General features: G+C 38.3%; 1 protein-coding gene across 1 annotated transcript in view; it reads left to right on the plus strand.

Annotated features, from left to right (window-relative positions):
* The window catches only part of CAMK4 (calcium/calmodulin dependent protein kinase IV), a 143,588-nt gene that overhangs the window by 50,986 nt on the left and 70,699 nt on the right, over window positions 1–21,903 (plus strand). Inside the window, exon 2 of the mRNA XM_038123944.1 lies at window positions 9,422–9,500. Coding sequence (XP_037979872.1) covers window positions 9,422–9,500 — 79 coding nt within the window. The remainder of the gene's footprint in view (window positions 1–9,421; window positions 9,501–21,903) is intronic.

The raw sequence follows: 21,903 nt of genomic DNA on the forward strand, positions 1-21,903 counted from the left end.
CCTGGAGGGTACCAGGCAGCCAAGAACACCGCACTGCAGTCCTGCATGTTGTGCATGTGTCTCTGAGAAGGAAGGTGTGGTGATCCCAGATTCCTGTCCCTTTTGTGCCTGGCACCAGGGTGGCTGGTAGGGGGGGCTCCATGGCATCTGTGGGTTAGCTGAGGACTGATACAGTATTTTTCTTCTGTGCATGTGGAATAAATCTGGCATTTAAGGAAGGTTTAGACCTTCTTAGGTCTTTCCCAGCCACCAGAACTGAAGCTGGAAGAACTAGTCTTAAAGTTTTGGAAGACAGGACCTGGCTTGAAACCTCCCCTGTGTTTGCAGTAAGTTGACATTTGGCTGCCAGGTCTGGCGGGATTGCAAACCCTATCACTGTGATGTAAATAACCTCCACTGGCAAAACCTGCACCAGAGTATATGTCTTCTTTACTTCTTCAAGACTTTTTTTCTGTTTTATAAGTAATAACAGTGTCTCTCTGCTGCAGCTTCATCTTTCCTCTGTAGCTTTGTTAATGCAGTAAAATTACAACCAAGTGCTAAGTCTGCAGGTAATTGTTATGATAATGGCAAGTTGGGTTTTCTAACTGTGACAAAAATACTAGAAGTGGCAGATTAAAAGAGCTCTCTATTATGGAAAATCAGCCATTTCAATTTACCTTTTGAGAACATATGTAAATATGACCAGAATACAAAAAATTTTGTAAAACATATTAATTTAGGGAGCATTGGCAAAATTTGCATTCCTCCAAACTCTTTTGCATTGCCTGGCTTTCAGTCTTATAGCTTATTATTAGAAATATCTGTCCCACCAGATTTAAAGAAGAAAACATACATAGTAGCTAAAAATAGCCCAAGAACTTTTGAATCTGACATATATTAAATTTTTTTTTGTTGTCTTCTGCTAAGGGATCCTGGACCGGCACTGAACATAAACTTCTTGGCAAAAGCAATTTATTTCAAAGACACTGTAAAGGGAATTGATGATTCAGCACAACAGAAACCTCCAAGGAAAAGACTGTGTAACTTACCAAAAAGGGGGCTATTAAGGATAAACATGGGCACAAGAGCTTTCAGAATCCAGAAAATGCCGAGACCTAAACTTGCTGGTTGTAAAGTTTGTTCAAAGCTAGATTTAAATGTGCAGACATTAACAATCATTAATTTTTCCTTGTCTGATTTCAAATGATAGCTTTCCTATGTACAGAGCCAGCTGTTACAAGTCCAGAACCTCCACACTGCTTCTCTTCCCTTGACCAGGAGAACCAGAGTCAATGTTCAGAGGATATTCATACTGCTACATGTTGTCATTTAGTGTTAAGTCCAGTCTGCCTCCTGCATCTGGAGATTGTCATGAAGAGCAGTAATCAATGGTGTTGACACCTGCTCATAGTACAGATTGTTTAAAACACTTCCTGATGATGGAATATGTCACCAGGAAAAAAAAAAAAACAGGCAGGTAATACTGCAATCACCAGGAAGGAAGGGCTAGTAACACAGAAGGTTTTACAAAGTTTTTACTGCTCAGCACTCTTTTCTCCTTGTATTCATTCTTCATGAAGTTTAAATAAATAATGTTTATTCTTCATTAGTATCTTTTAAGAGGAGGAGGGAGAAAAAGTGCTGCTTATGAGATAAGGCTTGAAATGGTGCTTTAAATAAGGCACATGTATTCCCAGGAGGGGTGAGTTCACTGGATATTTCAGTTGTCAGGCTTTGTGTGGGACTCGGGGAGGCCAGTCATGCCATATCTTTGCACAGCATCGGTGACTGTGAGAAAACCCTTGAGACTGCCAGTGCAAGGATCTGGGTCTGAAGCTTGCACAAGTAGTGTTTGCACATGTGTTGGAAGATCTGCCTCACTGTGTCCAAAGTTCAGTACCAAGGACAAAAACATGCATGGCTTCCCTTGGTCCACTCTTCCACATTATTTTCTTTGCTCTCCTCATTTCACTGAAGTGCTTACACTGGGGTAGCTAAGAACTCTCCAGTCCCTGAAAAGAGAAGAACATTCTCAAGGAAAACTAATTTCCAAATAAAATATTCAAGATCAGTTTCTGGGTCTGTTTGACTTCATGTTGAAAGGTGAACTCCCTGCTATTATCAGTTCAGTTTCAGCCAAGTTTAAGTGACATGTTTTTTCTGACTTGGTAGGAAAAAAATTTGGTTTCCTACTGAGAACTCCCATGCTGTTTTGAAAATACAGCTATTCCAATGTGTGGTCTGACCCAACATAATAGAGAGGCTAAAGGAAAAAGAATAAATGGTGAATGTATTTTCTATACATTTTTCTTACACAGTGCTGTAGGAAGTGCTCTAATCTTCACCTCATATCTGCATTTCAGCAATCACACCTGAAGTTTTGTTCAGGAATCCAAATTTCAGGAAGGTGGGTTACTTCAACGGAGCACTGTCCACAGAGTACAACAGTAACCTCTGGAATTCAGTGTAGTTTGAGTTTTGCTTCTGTGCTTTTCAAGTTAATGCTTGAGATAATGATTCTTGCTTGTAGGTTTGAGTCAGCTATTTCCACTCAGTGAAAGGCAGGGAAGCGAGACTCAATGCTGGGGGTCTCTTTCTTGTTCTCAATATTTACCTATCAGCTAAACTGAAATTTAAGAAGTAGCATTAAATATGGGGGAAATTGTCTAATGTTAATGTGGATATGAAAGAATGCACCTAATGTGGCACCTAACTGAATTTCTGCAGTTTAAAAAGGCACTACATCCAGGTGTAATGTGTTTAGCCTCTCTGTGGTATAGACATCCTTTTCTATAAATTTCCTGCAATACTTGAGGGAGGAGCTTCATTTGAAGCAAGTTAGAAATATGCTGCTGCAGTCCCAGCAGGAATTATCAGCTGCTGGTCCAGCCACCACAGCAGGAGTGGCTTGAATTGCTGCATTTAAATTAGTGTTTCAGCAGCCAACCTACCCCATGTCTAAAGAATTATAGTTCTACAAACTGTTATCTGTGGCATTTACAGATTCAAGAATATCGGCAAGCACTGGTTCGATTACAGCGGGTTTTTTTAAACAGTGTATGTCTTTTGTTGTGCTTATCTAAGGGTCCTTTTATCTGCTGAATGCAGTGAAGGCTGAATATAAAAAATATCTTTTTGGACTATTGAATTGCCTTTGGAGGCCAGCCTGAACAATTGCTGAAAAGTCCTAAAGTCCTTTCACCTCAATTACTAGAAAATCTACTCAGCAGCTAAAAGTAAAAAAAAAAACAACAAAAAAACCCCAAACACACAAACAAACAAACAAAACAAAACACCAAAAAAACAACCAAAATAACAAAAACTGAAAAGGTATGGATGTTTTCATTCCAGAAATCAAACCAGCCAGAACTCTGGAATGCAATGGAATTAGATTTCCTTTTCAGAACCATGTACATTTTTTCCACTAATCTTACCTTCATTAAATATTTGTTTTACTCCTCATAGTATGTGGGAATCCAAGGCTTTTTGCTAGCTCCTAAATGGTATATGTTTTGTGAAATTTTCCATTTTGTTTACAAGTTGTGAAATAATGAGGGAAAAGAGAGGGCTGCAGTGGCTTGCAATTGCCCGCAAGCCCTGTATATGTAGATACTGATATTTAGAAGAAGCTTTGAGATTAGATTTGAATAATTTAAGAATTGTTTGTTAGATTACTGTAGAAAGAGTTTGTTTGATACTTCTACATGAAATGCAAGTTGTGAGAATTTCCAAACTTACATGTATGTATTTTGTAAAGTGAAGGCAATATTAGTAATACCATGGAATATGCACTCTCAAACTAATTTTAATTCCTCTCACTGTTAATAGATTTTCTCTTTTTTTTTTGTTTGTTTTGTTTTGGTTTGGTTTTTTGGGGGGTTTTTTTGGGTTTTTTTTTTGTGTCGGTTTGGTTTGGTTTGATTTTTTGTTCTGTTCAGTCTTTTAACTTCAAACAGCATGTATAATTTGGAAGTCTAGGAATAGTAATTTAATGTCTATAAATCCATTTTGACCTTTTAGTGTATATCTAATAAAAGATAAATTAATGAGTTTTAACTTTATATTTCTGTAAACTATACAAAGAAATAAGTATTCTTTGTGGAAACCCATAATGGACTTTGATCTCTTGCTGCAGTTTTGGCAGCACAGATTTTCATGGCTTCATACCAGGAACAGTTTTCTTGGGACCAATCATTCTTTCACATGTTTTTATTGGACAAACTTGGTTGTGTAATTATTTCTTGACTGCATGAAGCACAAACTAATTTATTTTTTTAAAATCAATCCAGAACTTAAGGAATTTAATCCAAATGAAATTTACAGGAGATTACATTGAGGACTGTGCTTGTAATGAGTTGATTCAAAGGCAATATAAAAACCAGGATGAGTGGGCATGGTGTGGAAATGCTGACCTACTTTTGAAAAGATTGAATTTCCTTCTTACAGTGAAATTACTGCCATGAGTGTTATTTTATTTTAAAAGCTGTAGCTCAAGGAATTTACTTTCGCTACCTACCTGTGGCCAAATAAACATATGGCTGCATTTCATTTTGGTTGCCTTTCCTGTTTCAGAAGCAGAAGCTTTTTGTGGGTTTCAGGGAAGAAATGCTTTTTCCAAACTGGGTCAAATTCTGTCTTTTCTTGTTTTGTATTTTCTGTCTCTGCCAGGCTCCACTGCAGGATCCTGTATGTTCCATTTTCTCCTTTATGTGCAAATTCTGCTGATCACTTCCACCTCCTTAACACCCCTTCTGGGCGTCCCTGCCTTCTTACCATCTGTGCTGACACCACTATTTTTGACTGCATCTATTTGAAGTGTGGCCATGCCTTTTCTCTCAGTCTTTAGCACAGAGAGTCCTTAGCACAGGCAGGGCTCTGTGGTGCTGCTGCCCAACCTTTAAAACAGTGTCTTTCTGAAATCATTGGAAGCTCAATAACACCTGAGAATGGTAATAACAAAAATAATCCAAAATGCTCAACCAATTGTATGTTGAGAGGTGGCTGGGGAGATGGCAGAAGGTTTTGCACATTTTAAATATTTTAAAAACATTTTTCAAAATCATGTGTTAGACAACACACATGCAGAGGTCAGTTATTGAATTTTAGTCTATTTTGATGTATTTAGTGGCATATACTCACATTGGTTAACTAATGGGTGAGTGAATTTATCGTGCCACTGAAATATTTGTACTTCAGGAAAACTATTTCTGTGCTGATACTGGGTTGTGTGTGCCTCAGCTGTGATACATTCCATGCACAGGACATCATGAGCTTTCTTATGTGTTGTCATTGTCTTCATTGTAGGTGCATCACAAAAGTGAGCGTTTTTGTTGTCCATTATGACCAAGCAGTTAAGATGTATAAATTATTTTCAGGTTTTTTCTAAGTCTAACACATATATGTATGTATGTATATATAGAAACATATTTTTGTAGTAAAGCATTTGGCATCTTCACAATAAGATGATCTCTTGTTGTTGCTGTTCTTCTTTAGCATGATCACAGTTATACCTGGGCTTTTAAAAGCAAATCTTTAACAGAATCACTAAGCAGCTTTCCAGATTGAAATACATGTGCAAGTAAAGGAGAATGAACAATTCTAATTACTATTCTCTAACTTGGCCAGTTGCATATTCCAAGAATACACCTTTTTTTCTTTCCTTTCTTTTTTTTTTTCTTTTTTTTCTCTATTTTTTTTTTATTCCAGCCAATTTCAAATAATTTTTTGAATTCAGGTAGACTGTTTCCAGGCAAAGGTGCAAAAAACCAGCAGCTGGATGCTTCTTTAAGCCTAATTTTGCTTAGAAGTAAATAAATGCACACTTACTAACACAAATATATATAATAAATATTGCATATAAATGTGTATATATTTGTATATATTCACTAAATACAAAGAGGCAAAAGCTGACCAAATAATTCTAAATAGGCAAACACAGTACAGTGAGTAATCTTGTGGAATATGGGAGACATGATTTTTGGTTTCTAGTCTGAATTGGTAATGGGTCACTTGTCAGTTATACACTGTAATGCACTTCTGCAAGTGAATATCAGCTGTTTGGGCTCAGGGCCCTCTCAGTTTCTCCCATTTAATCTGTTAATGGGGTAGGATTAAATATTCTCTAAGGTTGTTGTCTGCCTCTTATCAAATAAGTGTCTTAACCATTGAGTATAGGTGATCTCTTTCTATCGCACTATTTACATTTATCATTCAGACAAAGCAAACACCCCTTGCGCAGAGAATGAGACATTGAGAGGCTCTAGGCCTGCCTGTCTGGCCATGAATTACATGCCTGAGGGAAGTGGCATGTTGCCACAAGGATTCCTGGTTTCTGTATATTTGTGTATTCTGACAAAACGCATCAATGAAGTTTTCAGTTGATGGAAATTTGAGAGGAGGTTCTGAGAAGCCGGATGATGGCAGTCAAGGTTTGATGTTGCAAAAACTTAGGGTAGGGGCAAGAAGTTACAATTAGCAGCTCTCTGTGTTTCAGCTTTGCGTGAGAGTATTGCAGCTGAGTCTTCCCACTGCTCTTTGGTGATGAAAGCTTGAATTGCTCCAGCTGGTGACCTTCCAAGTCACACAGTCACTCAGGAAAGCTGGATGCGCTGATTCAGCAGAAAGCTTCAGCAGCAAGCTCCAGCAGGAAGCCAAAATAAGAAGCAAAGCAAACCACCCAGATTTACATGAGGCAGTTCTGTTTGTGCATTTACATTAAGATCCATAGGCTGATTTCTGCTTCCACCACTCCCCCAACTCCCCTCTACTTTTTTTTTTTTTTTTTTTTTTTTTTTTTTTTTTTTTTTTTTTTTTTTTTTTTTTAAACTGTGAAGAAGTGAAGATATCCTGTTGCCAGCAAAGAAACAATGAATCAGGTGCATACTAGTAATAGCTCTCCGCTGTTTAGGAAATGTTCCAGGCATGATGTAAGCAGGTTGCTGTCCTATTCCTGATTTCCTGTACTGCTTTCTGCCATGGAAGAGGAAAGAGTTGGTTGGGTGTTTTCTCTCCTGGCTGGTGAGAGCAAGTCTGTCAGAGCTGGGCAAAGTCACGTAAATCAGAAGCAAAATCTTTCAAAGTATTCCCAAGTCTTGCAATAGGTTGTCATCAATTTTACACCAAATTAGGACTGCAGGGATATGCAGAACAATAGAGAATAATTTCCAAAGTAGCACCTTTGCTGGTGTTTTGAATATTGACTAATGAGCCTGATGTCAGACTACTCAACTGGATTCTCTCTCTGGGCTGTCTTTCACCTCTTTCAAGCATTATGCTGCCTGTCTTCTAAGTTTTTGTACAGTCAAATGAACTGTAAAAGGTAATGTGATGCTATCTACCCTTCCTGGTGGAGATGTCCATCTCATCACTAAGACAGTTAAATAATCTGGGGCATTCTGGTGGCTAGGCTCTTATTTACATGGAAGACTTTGCAAACTGGTGATGCAAATACCAACAGTAGCTTTACTGAGAGACATGGACTGCCCTCCATTGCCACAGCAGCAGTGAACATCAAGAGATTTGCACAGGAATGATCACCTATTTATTTGGATTAATAGCTACTGCTAAATAGCTTCTCTAATTCTGGCCTCACCCAAATAAAATAATTTCTAGAAAATTTGCTGCCTACTTTGTAAGAACATATGTAAACTAATGAGTTTAATTTTTATACTGCATTCTGTGTACATGAAGCAGGGTACAGGAATGATTTGCAGTTTAAGCACTGACTTCCCCATTGCAATCCTGCAGTGAAGTACTGGAGATGTAAACCTTATCACAGCACATTCTTAGAATTCTATCTTTTAACAGTTTTGTTGTATTTAAAAGATGTGAGGGTTTTTTTAACGTGATACATTTTTTCTTCTTGCTAAATAGAGTCTTTGGAGACTTGGCTAAGGAGAGGAGATCTAATTAAATTCATGTAATGATTCTGGGAGTCACTGAAGCTCTCAGTACTCCCACACGTTTATCAATATACTTTTAAGAGAGACAAATCATTTTAGCATTTGAGATGAAGTGAAGATTAATTTATATGTGGTGCAGAGAAGCCCTCAGATGACTGAGCTGCATAACCCTTGCCACAGGTGACCTTTCCTTATGAAGAGGTCTTTCTGAAATAAATCATCTCAATCAAATTCCAGTTCTTGTGCTCACTCATGAACTTGTGAAAATAGGGATGTGCCTACTACTCAGAGTCTTGTATGGCACCTGTCTGGCCCATGCTGAGGAGGTAGAAGAGCAGGGCACCCATGGAAGTTTTGTACAGCACGTGGAATAATGAACCTCATGCCACAGCTTTATTCCAATAGTCAAACATGGCTATGCCATTCTACTGTTTAAAAGAAAGCTGCTACTGTCATGGTTGTCTCCTGTAGACTCCGTGAGATGGGTTTCTCCTGGTTCAGAGGGATCTGCAGTGCAATTTGGTGTCTGGTATGCGTGAGAATTCGCTCCCTGCGGGGCTGCTGTATGCACTTCTGCAGTGGTTGTTCAGGAGGTCATATATGACAACTGCTGTCCCCTCGACTTCAAAAATATGCATCTACTTAGAAGTGCTGAGTCTTGGAGTGGGTCTGAGGGAAGGAAGTTTCCAAAAATGCCTTAAGTTCATGATGGTGCTTCAGTGTATCTGCTTTGGGTAGAATACAAAGGTAACTGGATGGTTTGTAACCAGTATGAGTTTGCCAGAGGTTTCAACCTCTCTTTAAGTAATTCACAGACTGCAGGGCCCTTCCTTGACAGTAACAAGTAAAGCACAGCAAGCTGAGCCTCCCTCTGGAGACCTTCTGCCCCAACTATGGACTCAGAGAAGTGCCTTCCATCCAGCAGATCCATAATTTTATGAGTGCTCATATTTTTCACATTCAACTAATTACACCTTGAAAGCAAACAGAAGATGTAATCCCAGCCCACTTTTGCTGTGAACAAGTCCCACCAGTTTCCACTGAATTAACCTAAAGTGCTGCCTCCTCCATTTGGTGCCAAATTTGACTTTTTGGTCCAGTGGGCAAGGAGCAGCACAAAAATTTTCTCTTCTGTCTCACCACTGCTGTCATCAACAAGTAGTGAGAAGACCCCCCACAATGTAGCTTATTGTTGCAAATGTGTTGCCTTAACAAAGACAAGATGTGGTGACTTGATTATCCAAGGAAGCATCCAGGGATCGCCATGACAGAAAAGGCGTGGCCAAGAAGGATGTTAAACTCTTGTGACTTCTCTTGGCTGAGTAACTGCTGAAGTTCTCTGGTTAAACACAGAGGGGTTTTGACACTTCTTGGGTTTTGGGGGGGAGGGTTTATTGCATCTGTGGGGAAAAGGGAGATAGTTTTACTCAAACTGGGAGGAGTAGAAAATATAGTCAACTCTATTTATTGACAGATTTGAAGAGTTGTATGTACAACCCAACTATTCTTCCTTTTTTTTTTTATTATTTTAAATTTAGTGGGGCTACATCCATTGTCTACAGATGCAGGCAGAAAGGGACCCAGAAACCTTACGCCGTCAAAATGTTGAAGAAGACAGTAAGTCATTTTTGTTTTGCTTTGCTTTGCTTTGGAATATGTTTGGGATTTTCTCTGGGATTTTTTTTGGTTTTGTTTTCGTTTTTCTCTTTTTTTTTTTGCCTTTTTTGGTCACTTTTCTTTTGTGCAGTTTATTCATGTGGGGAAAATGTGCTAGATTTAGGATTATAAGCTGCTAAACTTGTGTTTTTAATGAGTGAGATTTGGCTCCTCATTGCTAAAACAGCTGTTAGAAGTAACAGTACTGCAGAGGGAATGCCAAATCCCCACAAATCTGGCTTGTACCTTCAGCTGGTGTTGTCCATATACACTGGGATTTGGCAAAAAAACTTTGAGAAAAATATGTCTTTTTCTTTCATTAAAAAACCAAAAAAGGACACCTTGAAAATTTTAAATATTTGGTGTTTTGTTTTTGATGTAATACATTGTTTTGCTCAAAAAATGCCATGACACTATTAATCTTTTTTCAGAAACTGATTAAAACACCAACTCAAACCCAAGTAAAATTAAATACATTGTTGTGGGTTTTTTTACCACTACAAAATTTCTAGAGAACCAGTTGAGATGACAATTTATTTTTAGAACTCCGTATATGTCACACTTGTACTACAGCTATTTTTGTGTGTTCTGAAAAGTAAATGGTGGAAAGCAAGAAGAGAGACTAAGAGAAAAAAAGGCAAGTTATGGACTGAGAGACTTCATGCAGAAACACACTGTGGGGCATGGGGTAGAGCAGTTCATATTCCTAGGATAGAAAGAGAAGTGTGAGATAAAGCAAGCAAGCTGTGAGGAATGTACATGATATTTTTTCATGAATGGTTTTGATTCAGTTTATCCCAGTGTTAGAACATTCATTATTCCATAATGTTCAAGAACATTCACATGTAGAAACATAAGGATGGGTGGGTAGGCATAGCCATGTCCAAATGGTGACTCCACTGGTGGTCTCAGCGCAAGATGTAATGAGTGGGTTACACAAGGGTAAAATGTTGGCATTAATTTGTCGTCTTTGAACACAAGCCAGGGTTTAAACTGGCACAAAGATTCACTGGTGTCTGCTGCTTTTGAATTTGCATCTGGTACACTGGAAGAAGCAGAGCATGTGCATTGCTGCAGCTTGTGGTCTGCTATTCCTATGGAAGGGCAGAGAATTTTTGAGGTTTCATCTGTTCATTATGCCAATGATTCCCATAATGTTTTAGGAGTATACTGTCCTATAATTCTCATTCCGAAATGCAATAGGAAGAACTACATTTCTTAAAAATATATCTCTGCCTTTTGATTTTTTTTTGCTTTCATGGAAATTAATTCATGTTTGCAATTGTCACATTTATGTATTTATGCTAGATCTATTTTTCTGTGTACTGTAGCACAATTTTTTTTTTTTAATGGCAGCAAAGGAAAAGACTATAGTTATGTAAGTTGTTTCTACATCAGCAATAATATATAAGTTTGACTTAATACAGCCTTGGTTATATTAGCAGTGTGGTTAAGCAGTTCACAGAGCTGAGTTGTTCCCAGTGTAATTGATGCACTTTGGGATGTTTTGGTATGAAAACAAGTAATCCCCTTAAATAAATGAGCTTTTCTGTGTAAATGAGAACATGGGAGACAATGCTTTAAGGATGCACTGCTTGCATCTGTCCAATTTGGAGATATAATTATTATCACAGGGACTGAACTACCCATGTTAGAGTGCTCCTACAGCAGGAGGTCTGATCTTTGCTCAGAGTATCTTAGTATAAAAATAACTGTGTGTGAGCCAAATGTACTAAATGTTGATCAGCTTAAGTTTCCTGTTGCCTTTTTGAAAATAATTAGAAAAAAAGGACGGCAGTTCAATAGTAGAGGAAAAGGGATGGGAGGAAAATAAAAGGAACCTGTGAGTGTTTTCTGGTAGAGTCCCACTTCTTCAATTCTATTTGTAAATGTACATAAGGGAGCTCTGAAGAGCACATGGGTTGAAATTAGAAGGCAAAGGAAGATGACAAAAGATCAAATACTCTTGATTTTTCCATTCAAACTGACTGTCTGAACAAACAAGACTGACTCTCTAAGGAAGAGGTCTGTAAAAACAGGGTGAGAGACAGGGATAGGGTGGTCCAAATTGCTCTAGAAGTGGTGACAAGTGGTATGTGATTAGGAGGCTGGTGGCTGATGGGCAGCTCCAGATTTCTGAGTGATGATCGCTGAAGTGCTGTAATTTGAAGTAAAGCGTTAGAAATGATTACTTTTGTCCCATGGGAACAGCTTTGGTAAGAACATAGGATCCTTTAGGACTGAAGTAGTCCACTAGGAACAGACTGCAAGAAACATAAAATAGCTATCAGTGTTCTTTTCATTTAAACAGTATGAGTAATTTTTCATTTTGCATGATTAATACATTCTTATATAAGAGCAAATAAAATTTTGGGCAAGACCTATCATCCAGTTCTGAGAATACATGCTTGTACAAGGATTTGAGTTCCTAGGAGGTTCTGCAATTAATACGTTTTTTTACCATCTTGTTTAATAAAATAGCAGTAGATTATTCGCTAATTTTTGGGGGGGTCTGGGGGATGTGGGTGGTTTCATCTGTGGTTTAGGGTTTTTTGTAGGGGTTAAACCATCAAAGAGTAACAGAACAAAACATTTATGTGAACTTTCTGTGTGACTAACATAAAAGAAAGTGTTCATAATATTATATTTCTGTTGAGAGGTTTAACAATTCTTAACCATTAATACAAATTTTCTACAATTTCAAAGAGAGGAAGAAAAAAGGATTTTTACTGCTTCAAAATTATTGAAGCAGAATGCTTCCATTTTCTGTTCATTTTAGTTTTGTCAAGCCCAAGTTTAGGAGTAGTTTAAAGTCCTTTAAATATGCTTATGGTGAATAAAATTTACTTCAAAGAACACCTCTGATTCTTACACCTAAAGTGTCTTAATGTCAAAGATGGGAAACTAAGAGGCAAGTTAGAACTTTAGCTTCTAGAGCTGCTAAGAGATGACTGTCAGAAGGGTTGAAGAGGTCCAAAGAAAGTTGATTTTTGAATTAGCAGGAGAGATACTCTCCAATAATATATAAGAAATAAAATTTGTAATGGTTCTTAAGAGCTACAAGAAAAAAAAAAAGTTTAAAACCCAACATCTATGGGTCAGATGAATAAGCATGCAAAAATATTGCCTGTGATTTCCTCATCTAACCTTTGTGCTTAGTTCCTGGGCATAACTAAAATGTATTTCATGCTCATTTGCTATGTTTAGTGGGTCTTTTAAATTCCACGCAGGTGGTAAATCTAAAGATATGAACCATGCAATTTATTTTGGGGGAAATCTATTTCATGAAGCAAGAAAGAAGCAAAAGCAGATCACATAGCACTTCAGAAAAAGTCATCAAATGAGCAGAGTACCGTGATTAACTTTTTACCTTGCAATTGAAATTATGAGATTGTATTGCTTTTTACTCTCCTTGATAACTCAGTGCTACAGAAAAATTAAGTATCCTTAGGATACACTTTACAAAAATTATTCTTACTACTCTTAAACTGAGATTTAAAAATTATGTGATATTTACAACCAGTCATTCTGGAGTGGTCATTGCTGCAAACAACGTACAGCATGTGGATCATATTGGAAGAATGCAGTTCTCTAAGGAAGCAAACATATATATGTGGTATTTTTTATATGAAGCCTCCTTTGGTGTGTTTTGAGGAAGCTAAGCAGCCTGGAGATTATCTCAGAATCTTGGTAGGTGAATGCCTTCCAAGAAATTAGATCCATCTCTGCCTCAAATTTCCTACCTGAGTCTGGACAAATTGCTTCAAAAATAGCAATGAGAACAGATGGACTCTGCTGCATGGTTTCTAAACTAAGACACCAAGTGCCTGCCTACATTGTAGATCTACCAAGTGCTAACTACTGCAACTGAAGTAATTTTGGTGCTACCACTGCAATAAAGCAACATGCTCTGCTGAAAGGAGAATAGGATTCTGAGCTGGGTTCTGAACTAGGTCTGTAGCCTGGGTCCTGGCATATTCCCAATATTTCTTTTGGTTTCAACTTTTCATCCATAAAAATGAGATAATATTTATTTTATTTTCTTCTTAACAATGCTTTGAATGAAGCCTGGTTAATATTTCTCAGTTCCAATTGATATGTGCTTAGCCCTAAGCACAATTAAGTATTATGAAATATTAGACTCTGTCTGTCTCAGTAAATGAGACATACAAGTATAGAGACTGTTCTCAAAAATTTTCATTTTGATTTCCTTCTTTTTTATGTGTGGGCATCCTCCCTCACACAGTTTGTGCTGCTTAAATAATACTTCTGCATCACTTTTATCAAAATCAATATATATGCAGCAGTATTCTCCCTGCAGACTGGTTGATATTCAAATTCAGACAAATGTTCAGGCCCATAAATTTTTTTAAAGATCTGAAACAGAGCAACAGCTTTCAAACGACACATACTCTGGAAATAGTTGGGCTGGGATTAATCAAGTTTTACAAATAAGTTAGAGAATTTGAAGACAACAGATATTTTATGTCTGTTGATCAGAAAGGAGAGTGAGCAAATGCAAAGTTAATAGGCTTCCTTTGTGGCTAATTGGGATATCTGGAATTAGGGCCTGAAGAGATCATAATGGTCTATAAGGCACATCTAAAAAGTCTCAATTGCTTTAATTTTGCACATATACATATAGACACACACACTTGCAGGTATACACACAATACACACACACACACACACACACATATATATATACACATATATAAAAACATATATACATATATATATATATATATACACACACACACACACATTGGGAAGAAGGGACAGGCAACTCAGGAAGAGTACAACAATGTTGCTGGTCATGTAAAGAAAAAGTTAATCTGGCCACTGCTGTGAAAGATGACAGAAAGTGTTTTTATAAATACAACAACCACAAAAATAGGGCCAATGAAAATCTCCATCCTTTTTTGAATGCAGAGGCAAACACTGGAACACTGGAACACTGGAAGGATGAGGAAAAGGCTGAGATGCCTTCTTTGCCTCAGTCCTCAACAATAAGGCTTGTTTATCCTCAGGGAACCAGCCCCAGCTGGCAGACAGGGACAGAGAGCAGAGCAGACCCTGTGCAATCCAGGAGGAGGGAGGCAGTGACCTGCTGAGCCACTTAGACACTCACAAGTCCATGGGACCAGGTGGGATTCATCCAAGGGTGCTGAGGGAGCTGGAGAAGGAGCTTGCCAAGCTGCTCTGCATCACTGATCATCAGTCCTATCTAACTGGGGAGGTCCCAGATGATTTGGAGATTGGGTAATGTGATGAGCACCCACAAGAAGGGCAGGAAAATGGATGCAGGGAAGTACAGGCCTGTGAGCGAGACCTTGGATGCAGGCCTGTGAGCGAGACCTTGGTGGCAGGGAAGATGGAAGATCATCTTGGATGGGTTCACACAGCAAATACAGTACAGGGGATCAGGCACAGCCAGCAGGAATGGCACATTCTGCCTGACCAACCTGATCTTTCATGAGCAGAAAGGTGACCTGCCTAGTGAATGTGGGTGTGTCTACCTGGACTTCAGTAAAGCCTTTGGCACTGTCTCCCACAGCACTATCCTGGAAAAGCTGTCAGCCCACAGCTTGGACAGGAGCACTCTTGTCTGGGTTAAAAACCGTTTGGATGGCCAGGCCCAAGAATGGTGGTGAAAAGTGCTGGATCCAGCGGGCCTCTGGTCACTGGTTGTATCCCCAGGATCAGTGTTGGGCCCAGTTCTGTTTAATATCTTCACTGATGATCTGGATGAGGGGGTCAATTGCACCCTCCATAAGATCGTGGATGAGACTAAATTAGATTGTAGTGTTGATCTGCTAGAGGGCAGGAAGGCTCTGCAGAGGGATCTGGACAGTGTGGATTGATAGGCCAAGGCCACTTGTATGAGGTTCAACAAGGCCAAGTGCCAGGTCCTGCTCTTGGGTCACAACAGCCCTTTCAGCTCTACAGGCTGGGGCAGTGTCTGGTGGAAAAGGACCTGGGGGAGCTGGTCAACAGCAGCTGAACATGAGCCAGCTGTGGCCAGATTGCCAAGAAGGCCAAGGGCACCTGGCTGGAGTGAGCAACAGTGGAGCAGCAGGACCAGGGCAGTGAGTGTCCCTCTGTGCTGGCACTGGTGGGGCTGCATCTCACATCCACTGTCCAGTTCTGGGTCCCTCGCTGCAAGAGAGACATTGAAGTGCCAGACAAGGGAACAGAGCTGGGGAAGGAGATTAAGTCCTTTGAGGAGCAGATGAGGAATGTGGGTGTATTTAGCCTAGAGAAATAGAGGCTCAGATGACCTTGCTCTCTAAAACTGTCTGAATGCAGGTTGTAGTGGAATGAGGGTCATCCCCTTCTCCCAGGTAACAACAGGATGAAAGTGAGTGGCCTCAAGCTGCAGCTGGGGAGCTTCCAGCTGGACATTGGGAGGAATTTCTTCACAGAAGGGTGGTTAGACATTGGAATGGGCTGCCAGGGATATGGTGGAAGCACCATCCCTGGAGGTGTACTCAAGAAATGACAATGTCGCACTCAGTGCTCCTGTCTCTTTGACAAGGTGGTGATTGGTCAAAGACATGATTTGATGATCTTGCAAGTCTTTTCATCTCAAGTGATTCTGTGATATATATATCTAAGCATGTATGTTTTATAAACACACATATACAAGCACCTATATATGTACCATAGAAGATTAAGTATTTGATATGGATTTAAAACTCTATGTATTTCCAGCTCCACAGGGAATGTACTTGGCTGGGTTTTTCATTTTCTGTTGCAGTGAATTGGTAGTATTAAGTGGTTATCAAGAGGCTCATGCAAATGTTTTGTTTTGTCTCTCAAAGGAACACTTCTTTTGGTTAAGCCTTCCCAATTGATTAGGAAGATAAGCATCAGGGTGGAAGGGGCAGGAGAGGAATGAGTGAAGACTTCTGTATCACACTGGCATAACCAGAATTAGTAAATTATTCGCATATTAACTTCAGGAGAAAATGATATATGTTAGTAGGTGTAAAACCTTCCATTTATTGCCATGTTGTCCTATGTGATTTATATTTTAAGTGCCTCCTGCCTCCATATGCCTGTTTCTCTATAAACTTTATATATTAATGTATAGACACACACACACACACACACACACACCTACCTGTGTGTATGTGTATGTATCTATATTTATATAGCTACCTATATCTATATGTATATCTATCTATATTCATCTATATCTGTATTTAATTTATTCACCTCCATTGATGCAGTAACTGTCAGTACTCATGTGGACAGACGAGTGATAAAGTTTAGCAGACAAAAAAGCAAGAGCCTGACATAACACACCAATTTGTATGACATACTAAGGCAGTATCCTTTTTCTTCAGGTTAGAAATATGTGGTATATATTCACATTCATATGCTAATTTAAGGTCATTTTTCCCCTCACATTTTATTAATGTGTAATATTCTGATTTTTTTCAAATTTTTCAAAAAAAGAGAAAGAATTTTGTCACACGGAAGCCTACATGAAAACAGTCAACTGCACACCTATGTACATCAGTACATGGTAAAAAGGACTATTTTTGTCAACTAGCTCACACATTGTCTTCAGTTATTTATTCACATACACACACATACACATGCACACCACACAGGCCACTGCTTGGTAATTAAAGGGAAACAGTAATTTCCAAACTACCACTTAATTTCCACTCTACCTGCAGTACCTGTTATTTTTCTCATTTTTCTTCATCCATATCATTATCTCATATGGATATCCATATACATACATATGCACACTCTCATGTTTTTACTGGGAGACAATAAAAAAAAATTGAAAAAGAAATAAGGCCATAAAACTTTGAGTTTTCCACTGCTTATTTTCAGCTTTCCCTCATGTAAGGGGAGTCTGTCTTCCATTTTTGTGATTCACTACAATCCAAAAGAAATGAGTTTTGAGTAGAAGTACATCAAATGCATATCGTCTAAAGCAGGACAAAGAATTTTTCTTAAATTCTCTACAAAATAAGAGACAACTAAACATTTATTTTCTGCACTAAGTTACCAATAGAGTTTTGCTCTAGAAGCTGTGAAATCAGGCACCTTTCAATGAATGTGGAAATTTACCTGGAAAATAAATTTGTTAGGTATTTTAGTCCTTGCAAAGAAACAAAGAAAGAAACAAACAAAAAAGTTGTGTCAGGACAATTTTTAGGAAAGGGAACAAAAATCCCTTTCTACTATTGTAAAAGCCTGCCCTATGTACATAGAGTTATTTAAAATCTGCAGTACATAGTACTGCTGGTATTGTGTAAAAATCACTTAATATAGAATAATATTTTCTTCTGTGACCATGTAGATTGAATTGCTGAGTTATTCCTGAGTAAATCAGAACTTTGGTTAAGATTTTAAGAATTGACAGTATGTATTACATTTCTTTCTTCCTTACCTAATTTATAGGTACTCAGAAACAGTCATTTCTGGTCTTCACATCTTATTTTGCAGAAATACAAAGATCATCTAATAAAAAGAGAAAAATATAAAGCTCAACTCATTGTTACACTTTTCAAGGAAGCTCAGCCTCACTATATATTGCACTGTTGAACAAGTAGTTCTGAGTGATAATATCTTTTAGGTAATAAATTTAGTCAAAAAACCCAAACCCCAAAAAATGACACATGTTTAGCTTTTAATGGCTTGATAGGAACTCTTTGAGAAATTATCTCAGCTACAGGTATTCTTCCCCCAACCTATCCATGCACATTTTGCTCCTTTCCTGTTGCAGGGATTTGTCTTCTCCATGGCTTTACCCAAGCCTGGAGGACCTGTGTGCCTGGGGTGCACATAAATATGGTGGGGTAAGATGGGGAGTAGGACCAGAAACTCTTACTCTGTGAGGCTGTGTTTAATGTCACACAACCCAACAAAGGGTTGGCATTTCTGAACGGTGGTGCAGAGGTAAATATTAAGCTATTCTGAGATTATACCCCTCCTCTTTGGAAACCTTACATTATTTGCAGCCTATTAAAGAAATCTGGAGATGTGCCTTGATGGAGCAGAGGAAGCTGGGTTTCTGCATAAGTGGCAAGTCTGTGAAGCCTCTGCTGTGTTCCTCCTCTGCATTTTAGGACGTTTTTGTTTTTAGATGTGTGTGATGTGATGCTATCATCACAGGTGTGACAGCTATTCTTTTGGGGGAGAAAGATTCTAAGCTGTAGAATAATGAATTAAGGGAAAACTGTATGCACTAAAATATGAAGAGGGCAGAAGATAAAAAATTATAGTGCTTTCTCCAGTGCTAGCAGTTCAGGTATTGAAATAAATCATGGACCTTATTTAAGGTGACTTAAAATGTATCATCCTGTGCTTATTATTCTGAAGCTGAGTTCTCTGTAGCCTCTCAGACCGGCAAATCTAATTGAGATCTGTAGAAGAGAGGATTTATTTTACCAAGGATTCTGTAATCAGCGTGTTCTTACTTGAAAAACTGGCTTATTTCCAGATAAAATATATGGGTTTTGGCTGAGGTGGTCTTCATTAATTTATGTCTTTTAAAGGAAAGACCAACCACATGTAGAGAGGAATGAAAAAGCAAAGGTGGAAATTATCACAGCAGCTGTATAAGCAGCACAATCTGAGGGCTCTGATACAGAAGCTTCTTTGAGAAATCAGGAAGGCAGCACCTTAGTCTGATTTCCTTGAGATGCATCACCTGACCAGAGGATCTCTCAAGACTACACTTAAGGTTCAATACAAATTTCTAAGCAAAATGTTGTGACAGTTGACAGCTGCAGCACTGGTGTGTGTGAGTAAGGCTTGTGACAAGTTTTTGTTAAACCAAACTTGCTCTCTAATCAAGTCACTGAAAAAGGGCTTTCTTAAGAAAAAGCTCCAAACAAAACAACCCCAAAAGACCTATGCCCCTCCAACAAACAATACATCAGCTAAACCCAAACTCTGAATAAATAAATAAAACCTAATAACTTATTTTCATACAAATGGGAAAAACCCATCCCTCTTCCTTTGTTATTCTTGTCCCTTCATTTTATGCAGTCTCCAAAATTATTGCTCATTTCCATAAACCTATTCCATTACACTTGGAATATATTTAACAAGCAGACGTTTCAAACTCCATCTGAGTATGTCTTCAGTAGATACAGTTGAAAAAAGCTGAAAGCATTTCCATAAGTAACAAGAAATAGATTAATAAGATGATTATTTTGTATTTCAATCCTGTGATATCCAAGTATCTTTCTTTTACAATTTGTTGGAGACAATCCTTATTTCAAATTTGTGTTAGAATTACAACTATTACGTGATGTGCTAACTTGTGAGGGCTTCTAAGCAGATATCACAAATATCACAAATATTAACCTGCAGAAATTTAGATTTTTTTTTCTGCAAGATACATAACACTCATATAGGTTTCATGTCTTTATAAAGTGATAAAAGAACAGCACTACAAGAAGAAATAGCATGATCATAATTGTAGGTTTCTGGATTGAGTAGTAAACACAGTAGATACAGGATTTGAATGTAAAAATATAAGAAACTGCAAAGTCAAAACAACATAGGATTTGAATGTAAAAATGTAAGAAAATATGAATCAAAATAACTCCATGATATGGCTTTCAAGAGTTTGTGAGAAAAGTCATAATTCCTCAAGATGAAAACCCTAATTCCCAGAAATAAGAAGCCATAAATCTGTTACTCGTAAGACCAGGAAAATTATTCACTTCACCATTATAACTAAGTTCAGTTATTTTTTTGGGCCCATTACTGTGTTACAGCTGCACCACAATGGTAAGAAAACACACTAGATTTCCATGTTTTATCGACGAGGACCGCAGGAGATAGAGCTGTAAAGTATTTGTATCCAGGCAGTTGGTACCACAGTTCATAGCACATCAACAAATACCCCCTGCATCCTTTACTTCACAGGTGAAATCTGTCCTCTCATCTCCACACCTATGAGTCTTCAGGAATTACAGTTTGGTTTTCTTTTTTTTTTTTTTTCCTTTTATTTTTCCTTTTATATATATTTTTTTCCCCTTTTTTTCTTCTATTTTTCCTGGTTTTATATATATATCAAAATTGCACCCAAATCACACAGTAGGCACCAGAGGCAGGTTTTAAGTCAGGTATTGTGTGATTTGCCAAATCTGCGTGTGACTTCACTGGCCACAAAGGGAGACATAAAGTCTCCTGAATTCAAATATTCACTTGTTCTGGTTCAGGTTTACATAGCTTAAAATTATCCCCTTTCAGCATCTCCCACATTTACTGTTAAATTGCATGAAGAGTCAGAGAGTACAGGATCAAATACGAAAAGCACGCTGTGGCTCATTGTGCACTGAATTCATGGGTTGAGGTGACCTATTGGGGAGGGAAGTCACTGCATATTCCTTCTGCTCTCAGCCTGCTCAGTCACTTGTCCTTTTTTTCCCAGTACAACTCATAGTTCTTGGCAGAGGAGGCAAGATAACATGCTGCCATTAATGTAGCTGAGACATTCTCCACTGGGATTGGGGAGATGCGGGAACAAAAGCAGTCCAGTAAATTATAGTGTTATTTGTTGACTTGTAGTGCTAACAAGAGAATCTCAGCTCAAAGTTTCTAATCTAAGGAGCAAGCTCTCTAAATTAGTTACAAAGGCTTGCTTTCACGTCTGTGTATCTTTCTTAACCATCTCACCATTTCTACATGCTTCTCTGTATCATCTTCCAATTATATAAAATACTTCTCATTTTCAGTCCCTGAAAATCTTTGGCATAGGATTTCTTCCCTGCTTTCCTTTAAGCCTCCACTGTTTTATTTAGTTATTCAGATTATAAGGTATATAACCTATAAATCTGAAGCACTTTTGGGGTCCATGTGTATGAGTTCTGTAAGCATAGAATTACAGGTTCTGGATACTATCAAACAACACAGAAATTGGTCCAGGACTCCTTTTTGTCCATGTTTGGGGCTGACCTGCCTGAAAAATGGACTGGAATCCAGACATTGCAAGTCTCCTAGTACAGGGGTCATCTGAGCAGCAGGCTGAGAGATCCAGAATGGTTCAGAAGAGGAAACATGCACGACTTAAGTTGCACCTGACATTGTCATGCTTTTATCCCACCTGAAATATTTTTAATATAAACCAACCTCATCTGAGCTTCAGTGCCACTAACTAAGCCTTCCCTACCTGCCATCTGTGGAACTCCTCATAAATGGAGTGGTGCAGCATGTAGTCCCTTAAAGGTTATTGTGAAGAAAATTAACTCCAGCCCGGACAAAACTGCTTCATTGACTACATGGAATTATTTGATATCTGTGATTGACATTATAATATTAATGGTAGCCTTGATGCACCAGACCTTCATTGGGTAGCAGTGAACTCATACAAGTTGAATTG

This window comes from Motacilla alba, chromosome Z (assembly GCF_015832195.1).
Source record: "Motacilla alba alba isolate MOTALB_02 chromosome Z, Motacilla_alba_V1.0_pri, whole genome shotgun sequence".
NCBI classification, from domain to species: Eukaryota; Metazoa; Chordata; class Aves; order Passeriformes; family Motacillidae; genus Motacilla; species Motacilla alba.